The sequence below is a fragment of the Hyla sarda genome, chromosome 10, assembly GCF_029499605.1.
Source record: "Hyla sarda isolate aHylSar1 chromosome 10, aHylSar1.hap1, whole genome shotgun sequence".
NCBI classification, from domain to species: domain Eukaryota; kingdom Metazoa; phylum Chordata; class Amphibia; order Anura; family Hylidae; genus Hyla; species Hyla sarda.
In genome coordinates this window covers 76,945,433-76,961,995 of record NC_079198.1, presented here as the reverse complement: position 1 = coordinate 76,961,995, position 16,563 = coordinate 76,945,433, and the positions used below count along the sequence as shown (strand labels likewise).

The 16,563-nt window shown below is 44.6% G+C and overlaps 1 protein-coding gene across 1 annotated transcript in view; it reads right to left on the bottom strand.

Moving 5' to 3' along the window:
* Positions 1 to 5,739: 5,739 nt before the first annotated feature.
* The window catches only part of LOC130293213 (uncharacterized), an 89,236-nt gene continuing 78,412 nt past the window's right edge, over positions 5,740 to 16,563 (bottom strand). The window contains exon 5 of the mRNA XM_056541715.1: positions 5,740 to 5,877. Within this exon, the coding sequence (XP_056397690.1) occupies positions 5,740 to 5,877 (138 nt within the window). The remainder of the gene's footprint in view (positions 5,878 to 16,563) is intronic.

Here is a 16,563-nt window from a genome sequence, read left to right as displayed (position 1 = left end):
ATGATAAGCTCTTGGCTATTTGAAAATTGAGGGCAGATGATAGATTGATATCAAATTCCCATTTGGTCGATATATACACCCTTCCCTTGTTGACCTAGAGCACACTGCTTGTCATATTGTTCAATGCGGTTTGCATACAGACAGTCAATGAGCCAAGGAATCCTGATATTTCTCCTTACAAAGAAAGAGTTAATACAAATATACCAAAATTAAAAGTCGTTTTTGTGCAAAACAAGGTAGACATTAACTAAGATGTTGAATATTCAATGTATCAAAGTCACAAATTTCCACAAATCCAACTATTAAATGAATGTTTTAGAGTCACAGATATATTCCGTCAAACAGAGAAAGTATGAAATCAGAAAGATGGAGAAATCAAGACAGTGCCGAGATATGATCAGTCGCTCACATTACCTGCAATTTCATTTAAATGTAAAGATGGAATATACGCCTGCTGATCCGAGATACGCAGACTCTTATCTAGATTGTAACCTTTATCGTAACCAGGAATGTGTTGTGGAGATTACAAATATTCTGTACCATTGGTGTAATGAGCGGAAGCAAGTCCTGCACACAACATTCTCAGATCCATATTTCAAACAATCACCTGCTAATCCAAAGGAAAATAGAAAGAGGAGATGGGAATTTGTTGTCTAAATCTGGAGAACAGCTGTGAATATCGTTTCTTTCTCTTATTTCCTATTACTATGGTATATTATTGACTCATTATTCAAGCAGTAAAACCACTGTTAAAGTAATTTCAAACACAGTGGTGTCAATGTCCTGCTCTTTAGGAAGTAATAGGATCAGGAGGACACCCCCCACCCCCAAAAGGATATTGTCAGTTACTGTATATACTCAGTATAAGCAGAGCCGAATATAAGCCGAGGCCCCTAATTTCACCCCAAAAACCCAGGAAAAGTTATTGACTCGACTATGAGCCTAGGGTGAGAAATACATCACCCCCCCCCCCCCCCCGTCATCATCACCCTGTCATCATCCCCCTCGTCATCATCCCCCCCTTCATCATCACCGCCTGTCAATCCCTTCATCAGTGGTTTTTAACCTGTGGACCTGCAGATGTTGCAAAACTACAACTCCCAGCATGCCCAGGCATGCTGGAAGTTGTAGTTTTGCAAAATCTGTAGGTCCGCAGGTTGAACACCACTGCGGCCTTCGTCATCATCCAGACCCCCTTTTAGTTTTCTACTCACCCCCCCTCGGTGGGAAGGAAGGGTGAGCTGGTCCGGGCATCTATGCTGCAAAGACCGTCCGGTGGGGAGGGTTAGTCGTTCCGGGCTGTCCATCTTCACCGGGAGGCCCTCTTCTCCACTTCGGGCCGGCCCTGGACTAGTGATGTTGCCTTGACGATGACGCACAGGGACGTTCCTGCGCAGGGACGTCCCTGTGCATTGTCGTCACTAGTGTTGCTCGCGAATATTCGCAATTCGAATATTATTCGCGAATATCGCATATTCGCGAATTCGCGAATTTCGCGAATATAGCGCTATATATTCGTAATTACGAATATTCGTTTTTTTTTTTTTTTTTTTTTTCTTCACAGTACACATCACAGTGATCACCCCTCTCTGCTTCCAGCTTGTGTGGTGTAAAGAAGGCTGTAATACTACTGTGTGAGACTGGCGTGCTAAAATTCGCATATGCTAAAGTTCGCATATGCGAAAATTCGCATATGCTAATTTTCGCATATGCGAAGTTTCACGCATGTTAATCTTGCATGTGCTAATATTCACATATGCCAATTTTCGCATACGCGAATATTCGCATATGCGAAAATAAAACGAGAATATAACGAATATGCGAATATTCGCGAATATAAGACGAATATTCGTCCATATATTCGCGAATATTCGCGAATTCGAATATGGCCTATGCCGCTCAACACTAGTCGTCACTAGTCCGGGGCCAGCCCGGAGCGGAGTAGAGGGCCTCCAGGTGAAAATGGACAGCCCGGAACGACTAACCCTCCCCACTGGACGGTCCCTGCAGCATAGATGGCCTGGACCAGCTCACGCCTCCTTCCCACCGAGGGGAGGTGAGTAGAAAACTAAAGGGGGTCTGGATGATGACGAAGGCCTCAGTGGTCTTCAATCTGCGGACCTCCAGATGTTTCAAAACTACAACTCCCAGCATGCCCAGACAGCCGATGGCTGTACGGGCATGCTGGGAGTTGTAGTTTTGCAACATCTGGAGGTCCACAGGTTGAAGACCACTGAGAAGGGATTGAAAGGCGGAGAGTTCACTCGAGTATAAGCCGAGGGGGCGATTTCAGCACGAAAAATCTAATATACAATAATAAGCACACATTTAGCTCCTGGGATGAAGAAACTGCCTGTACAAAAATAGTAAAATATTTTAATTTAAATGGGCACAACTTTTTTTTTTTTTTGTAGGGACATGTCAAAAGTTTTAATTGAAAGGTCTGAACACATAGAAAAAGAGGAGAAATTGACACACTACAGTGGGCAGACAACGAGCCCGCTCAGAAATGTGATGTCTCCATTGACAGCAATGCATTTCTTTATCAGATTACGCAGAAAGAATTTCGACAGCAAATATTTCGGCCATGGAAACTCCGCCGTGTGCACAGCGCATCAGAATCCCATTGAAAGCAATGTGACTCTGCAGCATTTAAATTTATTTGCCGAATTTGTCCGCCGGATTCTGCTTGGAAAGTCTGCAGTATGAACAAGGCCTTGAAAATCAACATTTATGTAAATTTTTTTTTTTTTATATTTTAGCATCTGCACCGATGGCACATCTTAATAAATGACCCCCCTTAGACTCTGTCTGATCATACCTTTTGATGTCTCTATGCTTGGGTTTGTGGTTTTGCAACAGCTGGAGGCACACTGGTTAGGGAACAATTAATTAGGATGTGTCAAAGGATTTTTAAAGCAACAGGTACATTTTTAAGTAAGAAATGAAAGATACCCTGTTGCTTATCCAATAAACTCCCCTCGAAAAGTCAACCATAAAACCTTGATTTTCTTTTATTGTATCTCATTGATGCAGGCTTCATTATCTCAAAATAGAGTTCAGCAAGAGAAAGACAAAAGGTTCAACTCTTAAACAAGCTTTTAAATGAAATAATGTTTTAACCCCCATTATAAAATAACAACCTTTGCTATTTGTCAAGTAGCAGAGTTACATGAGCGGAGTTTGCTTAAAAACACAAAGCAGGGTGACAAAGAAGGTTAGGCAAAGTAGGCTGTTGTCTACCGCATACTGGCACGGGAAACAATTTGTGGATTAAAAAAAAAAAAGATCCAGATAAAAAAGTCTCTCATAGACTACTGCAGGGTCTGTGTTGGTGTGGAAACTTTTCCTCTAGACATAGATCATGCTCCCTTGTTATAGATACAGTCCTGTGGATATAGAGATCATGGGAGAGATCCCTGATATATTTATACATAGTTATAAGGTCCCCCCTTATAGTTGTGGGAACACATTCTGAAATCTTTGTCCTAATAAAACTCACTAGCTACATCTTCCACTAGAGTTTGCATTCACCGGTACAACATACAATGCCAGGAAGGGTGATCAGTTACTAAGGCAGTTCTATCGTCCAGAGCAGTTCCTGCTGAGCTCATTCTCTGAGAATGTGGTAATGTTTAGCGGTACTTATTGTCACCTAAAGCTAGACCATTAAAAGCCTGTGGCCTTAGCACCTTATATTGCTTTATTATTCTACACAGCCCAAGGCTACAGCTACAGAGTTTTTCTTTATTCACACAGTGATATAATTAGGGATGAGCAAATCGAATCTGATGAATCCGAATTCGTTACTAATTTCAGGAAAGATTCGATTTGCAAGAAATCCGAATATTGCCGCAATTTGATTGCACAAATTGCTTCATTAAACTTCTTTAGTGCAGTCCATGCTCCGGGGCATATTAAATGGCTGATCCACATGTGAGGACATGGGTCAAGGAATAAGGGTCAGCGGGATGACCCTGAATCACATGCAGCATGCAGCCTATCAGCAACCAGCCACCCCTGCTGATGTCACAGCCCTATATAATCGGCAGCCATCTTGCGGCCAGTCACTTCAGCCTTTTATTGCAGAGAGAGAGAGAAAGGGACAGACAGCAGTGTGTGTTGCACAGAAAAGCATTTGTACAGCAGTGATTCACCTCCCAGTCACATCAGCATTCTATTGCAGAGAGGAACAGAGAGCAGTGTGTGTTGCACAGAAAAGCTTTTTTACAGCAATGATTCACCTCAAGCCCATATCCAGCCTAGAAGGACTCATAGGGAAGGGAGTAAGTTTGAGAGAAAGAGTGGAATTTTTTGTGTAGTACACAGCGACTGTGTGCTGCAGCACTTGTGTGTACAACAACTGAAAAGCTAATAGTAGCCAGCCAGTTAGGGTGAGCAGAGCACTAAAAACATATTGTCCTCTATTAAGTTTAATCTGTGCGTACATCTAAGTAGTGTACCATTTTGTTCCTGTTAAAGTCTTAAGGGCCTAGATACTGTGAAAGGCCAGGCAAAAGTACACACCTGCTGGTGTTGTAGACAAATACTGTTTTAAGCGTAGTGGAGCGTATTGTACTCCCCTCATATACACACTAAGTATGTCAGGCAAAGAAGTGCCAGGGTGTGCACAGAGGAGTGGCAGAGGCCTAAATTCATCATGCAGAGTTCGCAGCAGACTAGGCGCGAGTGGTGGCAGGAATTGCAGCGAGAGGCCTGAGCTCCCGGTTTCAGCTAGCAGTCGTGTCTCGACCTGCAACCCATCTGCCATCATCGATTGGTTAACACGGTAATCCACTTCATCACAAGTGACATCTGACACCCTCATTCAACAGTCAGTGGGTTCCTCAGATACAACCCTTAATTGCCATGGCCCGAGAGCAGTCCCTGTCCTCCCATTGACTCTGTTCTATGCTGTTCCCACCCATAAAGAAGTATTTTATGCTGTGGGTTCAGCTCCACTATTTAGAGGACAGTCAGCAGCTACTGCCCAGCCAAAAAGTGGAAGACATGAGGAGGACATGAGTGACGTGCAGACACAACTCGATGATGATGAAGCCGATCGCACTTGGGAGCTGGGTGCAGAAGGGGCTTCATCATCATCGTCAGGAGAAGAGGGTTGCAGGTTGGCCGTGAGGCAGCACCTGAGCCAGCAAGGTGGTAACATGTTTGGCAGTCAGCATGGTGGCAGAAGTGGAAAGTTTGGAGCAAAACGTGCCCGTGGTAGACAACCTGCTTCGCGGCAGCCTACCTTCCAGGGAGGTAGTGGAACAGGGGTTCCTGATGTCGGCGGCAGAAGCAGTCAATCAGTGCGGACTGTTGGTGGGAAAATCAGCTACTCGGCGGTGTTGCAGTTTTTCATCCAGCCTCCGGAGGATGTTAACCTGGCCACATACAAGATGTGTCGGCAGAGGGTGAAGTGTGGCCAGGGTCCCAATGTTAGCACCCGGTCCTGCGTGGCTCCGAGGCGGTGGTCCAACCTGCTGCATCACCCAGTGGCACGCCGCTCCCTGTTTCAGCCAGCCAAGGCTCCACCACCTCAGCTGAAGGGAGCTGTGTATCATACCCATCTTCTGTCGCTTCAGATGCCCCTGCTCCTCATACTTCAAATCAATCATTACGCCAGCAATCCATCAGCAAAGCCATGTCCAATAGACAACAGTATGCACCCTCTCATCCAACGATGCAGAAGTTGAATGTGCTCCTGTCCAAGTTGCTGGTGCTGCAGTTCCTCCCTTTTCAAGTGGTGGACTCAACACCTTCAGAGAACTGAAGGATTGTGTATAGGAGGATCGAAATGGGTTTCAGCGATCTGTCTATTAGTACAGGTACTACTACTCCCATCATGGAATAGTCTGCTAGGAGTAGTAGTACTACCTAAAAAATAACAAATAAATTAAGAAATAAAAGTGAAAAAAGTTAAAACACACACACACAATTTATAAAACACATTACTAAAACACATTACTAATAAAAAGTTTAAATTAATTCAAAAAAATATATTATGTTTACATTTAACCCCTTAAGGACTCAGCCCATTTGGGCCTTAAGGACGCAGACAATTTTATTTTTTTATGTTTTTGTTTTTTTTCCTCCTCGCCTTCAAAAAATCATAGCTCTTTTATATTTTCATCCACAGACTAGTATGAGGGCTTGTTTTTTGCGCGACCAGTTGTCCGTTGTAATGCCATCACTCACTTTATCATAAAATGTATGGTGCAACCAAAAAAAATACTACTTGTGTTATGAAATTAAAAAGAAAACCGCAATTTTGCTCATTTTGGAAGGTTTCGTTTTCACGCCGTACAATTTACGGTAAAAATGACGTGTTCTTTATTCTTTGGGTCAATACGATTAAAATGATACCCATGATAACATACTTTTCTATTACTGTTGCGCTTAAAAAAATCGCTAACTTTTAACCAAATTAGTACATTTAAAATCCCCCTATTTTGAAGACCTATAACTTTTTAATTTTTCCGTATAAGCAGCGGTATGAGGGCTCATTTTTTGCAGTATTGATCATGGCATCTGAGGGGTTAATGGCAGACATCTGCGGGATCGCAGATGTCTGCCATTACGGTCGGGTCCCTGGCTGCAATCAGCAGCCGGGACCTGCCGCGCATGATCCGGGCATCGCTCCGATGCTCGCGGTTATGCTTAGGACGTAAATGTACGTCCTGGTGCGTTAAGTACCACCTCACTAGGATGTACATTTACGTCCTGCGTTGTTAAGGGGTTAAATGGCCCCTTTCTAAATTTTTATTATTGTTAGCTACATTTTTAGGTCCCTGCCTGCTCACATATATTGGTCTCTGTTTAAAAATTGAATAACATTTTGTTATAGAAAATTTTTTTTTGTTAAATACAGTTTTTTTTTACTGCAAAAACTCAGTGTAATCTTAGCCTTAGAGTAGTAACAAAATGGAATGAATGAAGAAATTTGATATTTCGAATCAAGGGGAAATTCGGATTCGGTCAGAATAAAATTTTTTATGAAATTCGGATCGAATTCGTCCAATTCGATTCGCTCATCTCTAGTTTGGACCACTGTTACTGGCCCTCCCCAGCCTAAATAATGCCAGCGTGTTACCGCCTAGGCCCAGGAGCGCCATTTTTGGTGCTCTGGGCCTGTTGGTACCGGCACCCCTGTGGCGCTGGGTACTGGGGTAATAATTGGGGGTTAGCGCTAGCTGTTTTGGGGGCAAATGCTAAGCCCAGCTTAGTAATGGATTCCGTCTATTAGACAGCTTCCACTACTATGTCTGTTAAGAAAACAAAAAATAAAAATTAAACACCACACGTAATTTTTTTTAAAATTCCAAACAAAACTCCCCTAAATGCCCTCGTTAACCATTTCATTAATATTAAACAACAACAAATACAGGTCACTGTAGTTTGAAGTAGTCCTTTGCAAACACAGAACTGAAAGAGAAGAAAAACATACAAAAAATGGGTTAGTACATTTAGGGGAAAAAGTGGTAAAAAAAAATTTATAAGTACAGATATGTCGCACATTTTTGTTACAAATGCGGCTTTACAGCAGAAAAGTCAAAGAGGAGAAGAGTGGAGTGTAGGTTTATTTGTGGGTTTTAATTCCCTACAGTCTATTTTCCACAGTATTTTCTAAGGTTTCCCTACATTTTCCACTTTCCTACACTTTGCTTTTTTACACATGCTCTGATCTGTCTGGTTTTCTTCATCTCAAATCCAACACATTTTACGTGGAAACCTTCGTAAATATGTTTTTTTTCGTGAAAATTTCGGGAACACATCCCTTTTAGGAGACTACACCCCCTTTTCCCGGTGGCCATGCCTCTTTTTCTGGTTTTCTTAGCAAAATGGAGAGTTAGTCGGGTTTTTTTCAATTTTGGTGCAAAATCTGTCGCAGACAGAATTTCACACAATCAGGTGCAATGTGACAGAATCTGGCGCACAACCTGACAAAACATGTCGGGTTTGCAATAGTAAATGAGGGCCAATGTGTGTGTGTATGTATGTGTGTATGTATGTACGTATGTATGTATGTATGTATGTATGTGTATGTTCCAGCATCACTTACAAACTGCTAAAGATATTAATATGAAACTTGGTACACATGTCATGTATATGTCAACAACAAACATAGGAGAGGTAAATTAACCTTTTTTGTTTAATGTCCCATACAAGTCTATGGGAAATATATGCTACTGCATAACATCCAAACGGCTGAAGATATTTTGATAATACTTTGTCACATGTTACTTATATGTCTACTAAAAATTAAAGGCTAGTTAATTTAACCCTTAAAGGCTAGCTCCCACCATCCTATTTTTTTTCTGTCCCTGCCTATTGCCAATCTATCCCTAACCCCCTCCCTGCTTTTAATTTTTATTTTTACTATATTAAAAATGCCTGTTGCTCACTACCCGGCAGACTTCCCCACCAGGCACCACGTCACTGATGCCTGGAGGGAACGGGATATAGCGCAGGGGGAGGGAGACGGAGGGGACGGGCTAGCGCCGCATGTAGCTAACTAATAGTTCATCTACACAGGGTGCCTCCAGCTGTTTCACCACTACAACTCCCAGCTTGCCCTGACATCTATTGGCTGTCAGGGCATGCTGGGAGTTGTAGTATTGAAACAGCTGGAGGCACCCTGTGTAGATAAACTATTAGTTAGCTACATGCGGCGCTAGCCCGTCCCCTCCGTCTCCCTCCCCCTGCGCTATATCCCGTTCCCTCCATCACAACCCCCCCCCCCCGCATACCCCGTTCCCTCCATCACAAACCCCCCTCCTGCATACCCCGTTCCCTCATTACACTTACTGCAGAGTCCAGCAGCGGGAGTGCAGGGACAGCGGTGGCGACGAGGCGGCAACGAGGCAGAGGCGGCGATGTGCGGGAGGAGTGGCCTCCCAGCCAGTGGCAGGGGAGCCAATGCACTCGCTCCCTGCCTGTCTGATTGACAGGCAGGGAGCGAGCGCAGGCTGAATGAAAAAGGACCGATGCCCGGCCGCATCAGTCCTTTTTCAGGCGTGACGTCACGCCAGGCTGCAGCCGGCCACTAGGAGGGGGACCTCTAGTGGCCGGTTTTCAAACGTAAATTAAAGCATTTTAATAAAAAAAAATAATAATAAAAGTATATTAGAGATATGTTGTAGTACATAAGTACTACAACATATCAAAAAATAAAGTTGGTGACAGTGCCCACTTAAGTACCCTCATTGGTGAGGGTTGGTGTTTTTGTTTAAAGTCCCATGCAAATCTACGGGAAATGTTTGTTCTAGCATAACTTCCATACAGCTGGAGATATTTTGATAATACCCAGTACACATATCACTTATATGTCAAAATATATATATATATATATATATATATATATATATATATATATATATATAATATTTAAATTAACCCTTACGTACACCCTCATATAAAAGATGGATTTTTGTTTCAAATCCCATGCAAGTATATGGGACTTCCAGTACCTTACTCCACAAGCTCTGTGTTACGGTATGCGCTCCGGTCGCACATGCTGATCGTGAGTGCATGATCCTGTTATCTGCTACTGCCGTCGGGGCTGGGACTCACATCGTGGGATGTGCCCGCTTGCGAGCCCCAGTCTGTTACTTACCGGGTGTTTCTTCTGCCCCCACCTCTTCCTCTCTTCCGCTTTAAGATTTAAAGGGCCAGTGTGCTCATTAATCTAATTCACCTGTGGCTTATTGATAAATTCCTCCACCCTCCTCACTTCCCTGCCGGATCTTTGTTGCCTTGAGCCTGAGAGAAAGCATTCCTGTTATTGCCTTGCTGTGTATCTGATCCTTTGCTCCATGACCTGACTTTGCTCCTTGCTGCCTGCCTACTGACCATTTGCTACGTTCCTGACTATGCTACTTTGCCGCCTGCCCTGACCTTCTGCTATCCTGAATACGAGCTGCCTTATCTCACTTGTGCCTCGCATCTCCTCAACCGTCTCTGTGTTCGAGCCGTGCCAGGGGTAATGACCTGGGCGCCGCTTGCAGCAGCAAGTCTATCTTGCTTTGCGGCAGGCTCTGGTGAAAACCAGCAGCACCTTAGACTCCGCTCCCAGTCATCTTCCACACAGGTTCAGCGGATCCACATCCACCGGGGTTCCTGTCTTCTGAAACGTGAGTGTTATTTTAAGATCCGGCCATGGATCCCGCTGAGGTACCCCTGCCTGAAGTAAACTTTCAGCTATGATGCAACAGCTTTTGGCCTTACAACAGCAGCAGGTACCGCAACCTGGCCCACTCCCACCACCAGCTCCTGCAGTGTCTTCTGGCTCCCAGCTACGTCTGCCTTTACCTTCCAAGTATGATGGGGATTCCAAGTCATGCAGAGGCTTCGTTACACAGTGCTCCATGCACTTTGAGCTCATGTCTGAACTGTCTCAGACAGAACGTGCGAAGGTGGGCTTGGTCATTAGTCTACTGTCCGGAAAAGCCCTGGCCTGGGCTACACCATTTTGGGACCGTGGTGATCTGGTATCCTCCAATTTGTCGGCCTTCTTGGAAGAATTTCACAGTGTCTTTGAGGAACCCACACGTGCCTCTTCTGCTGAGACGGTGTTGCTGAACATCTGCCAAGGGAATTCTTCCGTTGGTGACTATGTGGTTCAATTCCGCACTCTTGGCTCTGAACTTGCATGGAATAATGAGGCCTTGTGTGCCACATTCAAAAAAGGACTGTCAAGCAGGATTAAAGATGCCCTCGCAGCACGTGATCCTCCATCTTCTTTGACTGAATTTATCCATTTGACCACACGCATTGACATGCATTTTGCTAAGAGGAGGAACTGCGCTTAGAGAGGGAACCTGTATGAACACGGAGATACCCTCGCCTGGCACCTGTGTTTCAATGTTCACCTCTTCAGTTTCCGGCGCCTCTTGCCGAAGAGGCTAAGCAAGTGGATTGTTCTTGTCTTACGCAACAGGAGAGGTCACGACGACGTAGTCAGAATTTGAGCCTGTACTGTGCTAGTCCGGAGCATTTCCTCAAGGACTGTACAGCTCGCCCACAGTATCCAGAAAATGCTTGCACCTAGGGTTTGTGGGAGAGGTGTCCCTGGGTGTGAATACTACCTCTCCATGCTTGACTATTTCTGTACAAGTCTTCGCTTCAGCCAAGTTTTCCTTCAGTGCTACAGCATTTTTGGATTCTGGATCAGCAAGTGACTTTATTGATGCTTCTTTGGTCCACAAGTATCATCTTCCTCTTACTCGGCTTGCCAAGCCCTTGTTCATCTCCTCTGTTAATGGACAAAATCTGGACTGTACGGTTCACTTCCGTACAGAATCTCTTGTCATTCAAGTGGGAGTATTGCACAAAAAAAAGATTAAATTCTATGTTCTGCCACACTGTACTTCAGAGATTCTTCTTGGCCTTGCTTGGCTGCAACGCCATTCTCTGCAACTGGATTGGAGAACTGGGGAGAATATTCATTGGGGACAATTGTGTCAAAATCTTTGCTTCCAATCAGTTCAGTCTAAAATTGTTTCTCGTCCTCAGCCTTTACCTGACCTGCCACCACCTTACAAAGATTTCTCTGACATTTTCTGCAAGAAACAGGCTGAGTCTCTGCCTCCAAATTGTCCTTACGACTGCCCTATTGATCTTCTGCCTGGTACCAATCCTTCTCGTCGAAGATATACCCTCTATCGGTTCCCGAGACCAAAGCCATAGCTGAGTATATATAGGAGAATCTCCAAAAGGGATTTATCTGTAAGTCTACTTCTCCTGCTGGAGCTGGTTTCCTCTTTGTAGGGATTAGTGTTGAGCGGCATAGGCCATATTCGAATTCGCGAATATTCGCGAATATATGGACGAATATTCGTCTTATATTCGCGAATATTCGCATATTCGTAACATCCGCGTTTTATTTTCGCATACGCGAATATTCGCGTATGCGAAAATTAGCATAAGGGAAAATTCGCATATGTGAAAATTAGCATATGCAAATTTTTTGCATATGCGAAAATTCGCGCCCCAGTCTCACACAGTAGTATTAGAGCCTTCTTTACACCACATAAGCTGGAAGCAGAGAGGGATGATCACTGTGATGTGTACTGTGGAAGAAAAAAAAAAAAAACGAATATTCGTAATTACGAATATATAGTGCTATATTCGCGAATATTCGCGAATTCGCGAATATGCGATATTCGCGAATAAAATTTGCATTGCGAATATTCGTGAGCAACACTAGTAGGGATGAAGGATGGCTAATTTGTATTCACAACAGGGAACTTAACAAAATCCTGATCAAGAACCGTTACCCTCTACCTCTCATCTCAGAACTTTTTGACTGTCTATGTGGTGCCAAGGTCTTCTCCAAGTTGGACTTACGCGGAGCGTATAACCTCATTCGTATCCGCAAGGGAGATGAATGGAAAACGGCCTTCAATATTTGTGACAGACATTTGGTCTCTGCAATGCTCCAGTAGTTTTTTCAAGAGTTTCTCAGTGATATCTTCCGTGATCTTCTCTACACCTGTGTTGTCGTATACCTAGATGACATCCTGATCTTCTCTTCCAACTTAGAGGAGCATAGTACTCATGTCCGTCTGGTTCTTCAGCGACTACGGAAGAATAATCTCTATGCCAAACTGGAGAAATGCCTGTTTGAGAAATCTAGTCTTCCGTTTCTTGACTACATTGTCTCTCATCAGGGCCTGCAGATGGATCCAGATAAATTGTCTGCAGTTTTTGATTGGCCTCATCCTTCGGGCCTACGTGCTATTCAACGCTTTCTGGGATTTGCAAACTATTACTGTCAATTTATTCTACATTTTTTGGTCTTTAGTTGCTTCTATTGTAGCTCTCACTAAGAAGGCTTCTAATCCTCAAGAAGCTGAAGAGGCCAAGTTTAAAGTTTCTCCCGTTTAAAGTCTGTGTTTGCCTCTGCTACCGTGCTTACAAGACCTGATCCTGAAAGAGGCCCTTTGCTTTGGAGGTAGATGCCTCATCTATTGGAGCGGGTGCCGTTCTCGCTCAGAAAAACGCTAAGGGCTAGACTGTTACTTGTGGGTTTTTCTCCAAGACTTTTTTTTCCTGCTGAGAGGAATTATTCCATTGGAGACCGTGATCTCCTTGCTATCAAGCTAGCTTTGGAGGAATGGCAAAATTTATTGGAAGTTTCTTCTCATCCGGTCAGCATCTACTCCGACCATAAGAATCTTCTATACCTTCAGTCTTCTCAGTGTTTGAACCCCCGCAAGGCAAGGTGTTCACTGTTCTTTTCAAGGTTCAACTTATTCATTCACTTCCGTCCAGCAGACAAGAACATCAGGGCTGATGCTCTCTCCAGGTCCCCTGACATCATTGGTTTGGACTCCACGCCTAGGCATATTATTCCTCCTGACCATTTGATTCCTGCAAGTTCCTCCGGGAAAATCCTTTGTGCCCGCCAAATTGAGGTCCTGAAATGGGGTCATTTTTCCTTGACAGTAGGACATCCTGGAATATGCAAGAATCTACTTCTTATTTCCCGGTACTACTGGTGGCCCCATCTTGAACATGATGTTTCTGATTTTGTTTTTTTGGCAAAACTCCTTGACAGAGACCTGCAGGACTCTTACAGCCTTTACCCATTCCAGAGACTCCTTGGTCCCATATTGCCATGGATTTCATCACCGATTTGCCTCCATCTCATAATAACACTGTCATCTGGGTCATTGTAAATAGTGTTGAGCGGCATAGGCCATATTCGAATTTGCGATATTTCGTGAATATATGGATGAATATTCGTCATATATTCGCAAAATTCGCATATTCGTAATATTCACATAATATTTTCGCATATGCGAAAATTTGCCTATGCGGAAATTTGCATATTCGGAAATTTGCATATGTGAAAATTTGCATAAGCGGAAATTCGTACGCCAGTCTCACACAGTAGTATTAGAGCCTTCTTTACACCACACAAGCTGGAAGCAGAGAGGAATGATCACTGTGATGTGTAGTGTGAAAGAACAAAAAAAATAAAAAAACTGCGAATATTCGTAATTGCTAATATATAGTGCTATATTCACGAATATTCGCATAACATTCGCATTGCGGTTATTGGCGAGCAACACTAATTGTAAATCGGTTTTCCAAGATGGCTCATTTCATTACTCTACCAGGTCTTCCTTCTGCCCCGCAGCTGGCGAAGTACTTCTTGTTGCATGTCTTTTGTTTACATGGTCTTTCTCAGCATATCGTTTTGGATTGTGGTGTGCAGTTTGTCTCTAAGTTCTTGCAAGCCCTTTGTAACTGTCTGGACATCAATCTGGACTTCTCCTTGGCCTACCACCCTCAGCCCAACGGTCAGGTGGAGAGAGTTAATCAAATCCTTGAGACATATCTTCGGCATTTTGTTTTAGCTCGCCAAGATGATTGGGTCAACCTTCTCTCCTGGGCTGAATTCTCATATAATCATAAGGATTCCGAGTCAACAAGGTCGTCCCCCTTTTTTTTGTCTTGACTTAATCTCTGTTCTCCTTTTCCTCTCCCAGTCTCCTCAGGTTTGTCTGCTGTTGATGAGCTAGTCCGTAACTTTTCTACCATCTGGCAACAGACCTGACAGTCGTTATCCCAGGCGTCTTCACACATGAAGGCGCAAGCGGATAAAAGTAGAAGACCTCCATCCTTCTCTCCTGGTGACATGGTGTGGCTTTCAGCCAAGTACATGCGCTTCAAGATCCCCTGTTTCAAGCTCAGTCCTCGCTATTACGTATTCTCAATTCCTTCCACGTCTCTCTACTCAAGCCTCTTGTCATAAACCGGTTTTCTAAGAAGAATCTTGTCCCTACACCTGTCTCCGGCTCTTCTGACATCTTCCAGGTTAAAAAGATTCTTGCTACAAAAACTTGGAGGGTTACTGTCCTGAGGAGCGATCTTGGGAGCCTGAGGAGAATATCCTGGACCGTGACCTTCTCAGGATATTTCTGACTCGTAGACCAAAGGGGGGGGTACTGTTACATTATGCGCTCCGGCCTCACATGCTGACCGTGAGCTGTCCCATTACCTGCTGCTGCCGACTGGGCTGGGACTTGCATCACGGGTTGCACACACATGCAAGCCCTAGTCCGTCACTCACCGGGTGTTTCTCCTGCCCCTGCCTCTTCCTTTCTGCACCAGTACACGTGTCCCCATCCCTTGGGGTAACCAAGTGCGCTGGAGCTTTAAGATTTGAAGAGCCATTGCGCTCATTAGTGTAATTCACCTTTGGCTCATTGATAAATTCTTCCACCCTTCTCACTTTCCTGTTGAATTTTTGTTGCCTTGAGCCTGAGAGAAAGCATTCCTGTTATTGCCTTGCTGTGTATCTGATTCTTTGCTCTGGGACCTGATCTTGCTCCTTGCCGCCTGCCTACTTACCATTTGCTACGTTCCTGACTAAGCTACTGTGCCGCCTGCCCTGCCCTTCTTCTATGCCGACTATGAGCTTCCTTATCCCTCCTGTGCCTCGCATCTCCTCAACTGCCTGTGTGGTCAAGTTGTGCCAGGGGTAGCGACCTGATTGCCGCCTGCCACAGCATGTCCATCCCGCTTTGCAGTGGGCTCTGGTGAAAACCAGCGGCACCTTTGACTCCGCTCCCTGGTACAGTCCGAGTCATCTGCCACAAAGTTCCAATGGATCCACATACACCGGGGTTCCTGTCTTCTGAAACGTGTTACACTCCGCTTTGCATCTCCAGGTGAATGTGGCAGTCCAGCTTGCAAGCCACACCCTCCACGCATGCCACGTCCCATCTCACAAAGACATACCCACTGTTAAAGCCACACCCTTTTATTTTCTACCCTTTTTGTGCATCAGTCTGGCTTGCAAATAACACCCATTCCCACAAAGCCACATCCCCTTCCATTTTGGGCTTACAATATCTTCATCACAACTCAGTCCCAACTGAGGATGGGACATGAGGATGGGATATGAGGACGGGATATGTGGACGGGATGTAAGGACAGGATATGAGGACGGGTTTTGACGACAGGATTTAAGGATGGGATATGAGAATGGGATATGAGGACGGTATATGAGGACAGGATTTAAGGATGGGATATGAGGACGGGATATGAGGATGGGATATAATGATGGGATATGAGGATGGGATATGACAACAATATATGAGGATGGGATATAAAGTCAAAGTTTTCCTACTTTGTTGATTTTCCTCCCCAACAAGGATTAGGAAGGAAAAACCGGGCAATGCCCTCAACATCGATGATAATTCGTTCCAAATGAATCATCGTTTGTTGAAGCCATCGCATGTTGAGGGATCCTTGCAATGTTAAATATAGGAAGGTATACTCACCTGTCCCCGCCGCTCTGGACCGTCACCGCTGCCCTGGATGTCGCCGTCTATTGTTGTCGCCGCACCTTCGTGGTGTCGCTGCTCCAGACCGTCTCCGCTGCCTGGGATAGTCGTTCCTTATCGCCATCATCATGCCGCTCCGCACACCGCTCCGCACGCCACTCCTATTGGATGACGGGATAGCGTGCGTGGTGATGCGATGACAACGATGGAGACCGACGGTGATGCAGGGGATCCCGAAGAGGACGGTCTGGAGTGCCGGGGA